The sequence below is a fragment of the Branchiostoma lanceolatum genome, chromosome 7 (assembly GCF_035083965.1).
Source record: "Branchiostoma lanceolatum isolate klBraLanc5 chromosome 7, klBraLanc5.hap2, whole genome shotgun sequence".
Lineage (NCBI taxonomy): Eukaryota > Metazoa > Chordata > Leptocardii > Amphioxiformes > Branchiostomatidae > Branchiostoma > Branchiostoma lanceolatum.
The window spans coordinates 19,909,006-19,916,143 of record NC_089728.1 but is presented as its reverse complement, the minus strand read 5'-3'; the positions used below and the strand labels follow the sequence as shown (position 1 = coordinate 19,916,143).

General features: G+C 43.5%; 1 protein-coding gene across 1 annotated transcript; it reads left to right on the top strand.

The window, feature by feature from the left end:
• The first annotated feature begins 511 nt into the window (after positions 1–511).
• Positions 512–6,208, top strand: LOC136438084 (protein mono-ADP-ribosyltransferase PARP12-like). The gene is made up of 6 exons (XM_066432762.1): positions 512–1,113; positions 1,661–1,840; positions 2,830–3,061; positions 4,511–4,734; positions 5,145–5,393; positions 5,720–6,208. Exons 1-6 carry the CDS (start codon positions 647–649, stop codon positions 6,135–6,137), a joined length of 1,770 nt encoding a protein of 589 aa, XP_066288859.1. The 5' UTR covers positions 512–646; the 3' UTR covers positions 6,138–6,208.
• The last annotated feature ends 930 nt before the right edge of the window (positions 6,209–7,138 follow it).

Genomic DNA, 7,138 nt, shown 5'->3' with positions numbered 1-7,138 from the left:
TTTATTTCTCATTTCTTCACCAAATGTACAAAAGGAGGGAGAGCACAACATGCATTCCCCCGAATTGAGTACAAATTTGTTACATTGATCATAAAAATTCACTGTTCCTTAGTGTTCTTCCTGTGGCAGAGTGTCTTTGAGCAGGAACCAGGTCGTGCAAAGGATGGTCAGGTCTCAGCATAGCCTTGAACAGAAGTTTGAAATAGACGAGTAATGGGAGCCGCGGAAAGCCAACTACATGAAGGATAGAATCAAGGTCGCACCAGCGGTCCAGTTTCTAGCGGCACCTAGCGTATCGTATATGCAATACAGTTTAATTCTTGGCCGTCCAAAACGTGCCTAGGCTAAAATGAATATAAAACCACTTTTCACACATGACGTCGGTTTCTTGGTCTTTCTATCAAGCTTGGAACAATGTTATGTTTTCATCATCAAATTTTATAGAGATTTTTCGAAAAATCTGCCCCATTAATATGCAAAGTTCATGGGTCAGAGGACCGAAACTTGATTACGTAGTTTCACTTCCGTGTTTGTGTCGCAACGATCAGATCTTCGGAAAGTCCCACTTCGTACCTAGTGTTTACAGCCATGTAGCGTACTTTAATGACAACCACATCAAATTTGTCCGGCGTCAGTCTACTAAATCATGGCGGGAAGAGGACGGCAGCCGTCACACCGTCCTCCAAGCGGCGGGATTGGACGAGGACGCCCCCCGACGGCTTCACCAAGACTGCCGGCGGCCTGTACCTGGTACAACAACCGTGGCAGAGGCTGCAGTAAGGGCCCCACCTGTACATTCCTACACGTCTGTCAGTTCTACTTGAAAGGGGGGTGTAGGTTCGGTGCACAACACTGTGCTTTCTCTCACAACTTACACGACGCTCAACCAATGGAGGTTCTGAGTAGGTTTGGGATCGACACTTCCAAACCTGAGAGTTTCCTTCATGAGATGTTCGTGTCCCCCGGGGTAGCCCCACCTGTCAGGGGCGCCCTGCCCAGCGGTAGGGTAGGGAACAGGAGACGGACACCGAGTGGGGGGGAGGGGTCCTCACGGCGCGGGGATGGTGATGCTGGGAGAGGGACGGAGATCTGCACGTTCAACCTGCGGAACAGGTGAGACCACTGAAACTTACAGCTTTCTTTTGATACATTTTTGGCACCAATTTGATAATTTTGACCGCGGTTCATAATACGATAATATACCATGTGCAGATGTATCTCTCTCTGCCAGTCAGCTTGTCTCTTTTAAAAGAAATCATACATACACGTACGAAGACACACACGCACACACACAATCACGAACGCACAACACACACAATCACTGACGCACAGCACACACACTCACTAACACAAACAAACACACACACACACAATCACTCACAATCTCTCAACCACATATAACGTTACTGTAACGTTACATACGTCACTGATGTGACAGATAGGTTTATCACACGCCCGGAAATGGTTTTTAGTAAGTTGAAATAGCGTTATGTTTAAGAGTCACTGTGACAGTTGATGTCGTCTTCGTGTATCATGGCCATACTCATTGATAGTGTTCGTGCAAGGGTATCCTTTGTCTACTAGTGTGAGGAATATTCATATTTCATGACTCGAGTTGCGTATATATCACATTGAGCCCTTATCTATTTTTTCTAAAAAGGTGCTCCTTCGGCGACACCTGTCACAACTGGCATTGCCCCATGCCCTACCAATGGCAGTCTCGGCACGCTGGGGACGACACCAAGGACTGGAAAGACTACAGCTCCAAAATTAACATCGCAATAGAGAAGCAGTTCAGCGACGTCATCAACGGAGACGTCTGTTTGCTGGGATCAAACAAGTATGGGGTTTAAATAGGCCCCCGATTTCACGAGGTTGACGGTGATCGCTCTGCGACCTGGCTGTTACCTGAATTGGATCTGTGTAATCCTTGATTTCATAACTGGAATATAAGGCAAAAAATATGACTAAAAAGACAACAAAATACAAATAGTAAAAAAATTCGTATTTGTTTTTTCCAGACAATTGCTGAGCGCTTTATCAAATTGCTCGGTCGAAGCCGTCCCAGCGAAATAGCGAGTTTTCTGAGACACTGTTGGCACATGCAGCTAGTTGCCCTAAAGAGAAGACGATTCTAGAAACCCTTCGTTTGTGGCAATTTGTACTTTAAGATATAGGAACGAATTGGCAGTGCTTTTTGCGAATTTACCCATTGTTATCATGAGCCATGTGGCATCAGCTATGCCCATGATTTATGAGGTAGAACACCCAGTCACGTGCGCTCCTTGCCTTGCGCAACAGAGATTGGTTTCGGTCATGTGACACATGAAAGGGTAAGCAAAAGGAAACCAAAGTGACCAAGTGTACCGAAACGTAATGCTTCTCTAGGGCCATACGTTACGCGGTAGGCAGTTTTGATATATATAATAGTATCTACCAGGCCTTTCTACCAGTTATGGATCGGCAAAAAGGGGACAAATTAACCAGGGGAGTCGGCTCGCGGAAAGGTGAACATTTCCCCTCCTGAGCCACTACGCCTGGCCAGTCAAACCATTTGGGACCGAAACCCCAATGGCAGTATCATGTTCCATACAGCCAGCAAAGTTAGTCTGATAGAGACTATATATATTGATGTTTACAAATACACGTATATATTACCTGGGTGTTACTTCGACAGGCGGCCAGTCAGATGCGTACATACGAACTGAATAAACCCCTGTTAAAGTAAAAACCTGTAAGAAATGTGAACTGATACAAATTGACGCAAATGACGTGCTTATGAAATACGACACCAAAATGCAACTAATCCTGTAATCATGTTAAATACAGCAAACCGTTATACGTGCTCAACTTCAAGGACATGAAGACAAGGCCGCCGCAAGACGCTTCCTCGTTACTTCAACGCCTTGGTCTAGACCCAATGGCGAAAGACAAGGACTATGATGTCCGGAGGCTGTCCACGCCGTCGTGGGGCGCCAAGCCGGCCGGATACCCGTTCGTGACGGAGTGGCTGTGGTACTGGCAGGACGTGGACGGGACCTGGGTGGAGTACGGACAGATGGTGAGACTATACCGCGGGGTTATCATATGTTTCACTGGTGTTTGTTTCTTTGATTGGTCTGTGTGTCTGCTGTCAAGAGCGACTGGACCGAGACGTTCTAAATGGGTTATCATGTGTTAGATGTTTTCACTACTATTTTTCTTTGGATGGTCTATTTGTCTGTCTTTTACATGTATTTTACATTTCTTTCTTTCTTTCTTTCTTTATCTTCTTTCTTTTTTCTGTCTCTGTATCCAGAGAAAATGTTCAGTCATGAACACCTTGGCTTATTGGTTGTGTCTGTATCATATATATAAACTGTGTCTGTATCATATATATAAACTGCAATCTCTACCAGCATGTTCATTGTGGTTCAAAGCTCTCAACGCTTTATGCTCCTTGGTAGCCCTCGCCTCTCGCCAGTTACGGCGGCCATTGTGAATTTCCCAGGGTCAGCTTTGGGTCATGCACCAGAGTGAGGCTCAGGTTGTTGTGAGCCTATGATAAGCCTATGTTACAATATACGTATGCCATCTTTGGTGATACATTTTTCCCCTTTAAGGTGCAGCGCTGTGGTACATGCGCTTGTCATGTGTATAAGATATTGTTGTGGACATTTGGACTTGATTTTGGCTAAATTCTTATTAATTTTTCATAGGTTTTGACCGGTGAATTCAGAACATTTAGTGTCAGTCCTTACATTTGACGCTAAATGTTCTCAAGTCACCCGTCAAAAGCTGTAAAAGATAGATAGAAATTTAGCCAGAAGTTAAGTCCAACTTTTCGCAACAATATTTTCTACATATGACAGGCACATGCACCACTGTATTTCACCCTAGAGGGGCAAAATGTACCACCAAAGATGGCATGCCTATATTGTAACATAGGCATATCATAGGCATGACCCCCAGTTGACCCTGGGCAATTCAAAATGGCCACCGTAACTGGCAAGAGGTCTAATGAGAGGCGAGGGTTACCAAGGAGCATAAAGCGATGAGAGCTTTGAACCGCAATGAACATGCTGGGGAAGATTGCATTTTATATGGAGCTATGATACACACACAACCAAAAAGCCATTGTGACACTGAAAAGTTCAGAACAACCACCAAACTTTAATTTCTTCCCTAAAGAAAATCAACCAGATTTCAGTGCATGTTTTTGTGTGATTTCACACGGTCCAATCTATGCAAAGTAACAATGGGGGATATAAGCACCGACACTAAATGTTCTGAATTCACCCCTCAAAAAGTATGAAAAATGAATAAAGAATTAGCCAACATTAAGTCCAACTGTTGCAACATAGGCTTATTAAAGGCCCACAACAACCTGAGCCTCACTTTGGTGCATGACCCCCCCCCCCTAGACCTTGACCTCGGGTAATTCAAAATGGCCGCCGTAATTGGCAAGAGGTCTATTACGGGAGAACATCTTATGTAGACACAAAATTAACAACATAATTCCTATCTCCAGAACACCTCAGGCGCCGACAGAGACCAGAGCAGCTTAACCAGTCAGGATATCGAGGACAGGTACCAGGACCAGCCTGACGCCGAACTGACCTTCAACACTCAACACCATCAGTACGTACTGCGCCTGCGCGACATGCAGCAGGAGAACGTCAAGTACAAGACCAAGCGTGACGTCAGACGGAGGCCGAAGTTCGTCTCGGACGATAACGTCACCAACCCGAGAAGGTAAAAGTCATGACATCACTATTTTTACCGTCTTTTAGAGTAGCTCCTGAAGCTTAAAGTGCTAGGGAGATAGAATGTCCTCTATCATTCACGTAAAATTTGGTCTTTTCTGGAAAAAGCATACATGTAGATGTAATGTTTAATCAATTATCTAGCACTGTGTGCTCTTCGGTGGGACAAATTAGTAACTGGTCGTGACGTCAAAGGGAAGAACAGGCAGCCGTGCTAGTATCCTATCTGTGACGTCACGACCAGTTGCTAATTTGTCCAACCAAAGTGCACACAGTACTAGGCAGGTATTATAAACATTACATATACATGTATGTTTTCAGAAAAGACCAATGTGTTTACATTAATGATGGAGGAAATTCATTTCCCTGTCACTTTAACATGATATCCCTTCTATCCAGGAACAAGCCCACAGCCCGTCGCAGGCTGACGTCGGGTTCTTCGGGAGCAGACGACTCCCTGCCCGCCCACTGGCGCGCGATGGCCGAGGACGGGGACGACTATGACGAGGTGCCCCTCTCACCCAGCGGACAGACAGCCGGAGAGTACCAGCAGGTCAAGACGCTCTTCGAGCAGCAGGGAATGCCGGGAACGCCCATCATCAACATCAAACGGGTCCAAAACCCTTATCTGTGGAGCGCTTACGTCAGGTAAAATATCTACCATAGAATTGTTATCGAAGTTTTAAAATTTCTTCCAAACTATTGTTTTTTAAAGTAATCTACACTCATCGAATGTTGACCTATCATTTGGACTTCTTCAGTAATATCGATTTTTACTTCTGACACGTAACCATAGGAAAACTTGACGTCAGAAATAAATTAAAAGTCTATATCGACCCCCGACCTATCAACACCTGTGAACTTTAATTCCATTACAAATACGTGGTGTGATCAGATACCAAATTTGAATTACCTGAATTGGAGAAGGAGCAGGTATCCATCTTCAATCTTCCAATTTTTGCCTCGATTTACAGGAAGAAGGCTCAGATGAAGAAGCAGAGCGGAGGAACCGACCCAAAAGAACGTCAGCTGTTCCACGGCACGAGACCTGAGGTAGTGGACGCCATCTGTCTGCAAAACTTCGACTGGCGGCTCAGCGGCACCAGTACAGGAGCGGCGTACGGACAGGGGAGCTACTTCTCCACAAGCTCCAAATACTCCAACGACTACGCCCAGGAAATGTCTCGTGGACGTAAAACTATGTTCGTCGCCAAGGTCTTAGTCGGTGCTTACACCAAAGGAAAGTCGAACCTCCGCCGCCCTCCCCCTCTCAACCCGAGCGAGCCGCTGGGGAAGACCTTTGATTCCTGTGTGAACAGCAGGTCTGATCCTAAGATTTTCGTCATCTTTGACAGCGCTCAGTGTTACCCTGAGTATCTGATTGAGTACTAAAGGGATCGCGATTGAAGTAAAGGATAGGTCGGGAGGAAGAAAAAAAAGGAAAGAAGTAAAGTATTTTGAAAAGGAAAAAAGAAAGAAATAGAAAAAGTAAGAAAAATATAGAGGAGAATAAATACAAAGAAAGACAAAAGAAAAGAAAGAAAACAAAACCACAGAAACAAACAAAAATTTAACAAAAAAGAAACAAAGAAGGAAAGGAAAAGAAAGGCAAAGGAAGAAAGAAAGAAAAACAGAGAAAGAGAAAAGGAAAGAAAACAACAAAACCACGAAAACAAAACCTTAACAAAAAGAAACAAAAAAGGAAAGGAAAAGAAAAGAAAACCAAAAAAAGAGAGAAAAAAGAAAAACAAACAAACAAAAAGTAAGAAAGAAAATTTCCCATGTTCGCCCTCAAGCCTCTCGTTACCATTGTCCTCTCTCCCAGGAAGTGCCTTGATACACTGTTCAATATTGTGTTTGATATTAGTAGATTGCAGAAGTTGATAACATTCAAAAGCTTGTTGACAGTTAATATTCTAGATTGCTGTTGTGTTTGTTTCTTCTATATATTGCTGTTATCGGGTTGTACAGCTTTCAGACCCAGTTTAAAGGACAATATTTGACGGCTTGTGGAGAAACACGGGGAGTGTGAGGCAGGAGAGGGTCGTTGGAGAAATGCGTAAAAACAATAATCAGAAATATTAATACTTCAAAGAAAAAAAACAATAACGATTGCAAAAAACATGCGTTACTAGAAGGATGAAAAAAGGAAATGGTAGCACTGAATTTAATATTAAGAAATGTGAAAATTTTAACGAATTGCGGTGGAAAGATCAAAAACCAAAAGCTACACTTTGCTCATATCATATTTTTATCTGCTATTGAATTAAAACAGCAGCCTGCCTATTTCCAAAACGGGCGTTGAAGTCTGTATGCACTTTAGTGATGGCTTTTTTTGTTATAGGTTTTTATTTTTTTACATTTGATAGTATGTACACATTTTTTTTCTATTT

Bases quoted from the DNA above. Each gene is read 5' to 3' on its own strand.
- LOC136438084 (XM_066432762.1), top strand. From the start codon at position 647: ATGGCGGGAAGAGGACGGCAGCCGTCACACCGTCCTCCAAGCGGCGGG. The intron at 1,114-1,660 runs GTGAGACCACTG...TTTTCTAAAAAG, and splicing joins ACGTTCAACCTGCGGAACAG to GTGCTCCTTCGGCGACACCT. The intron at 5,394-5,719 runs GTAAAATATCTA...CTCGATTTACAG, and splicing joins CTGTGGAGCGCTTACGTCAG to GAAGAAGGCTCAGATGAAGA.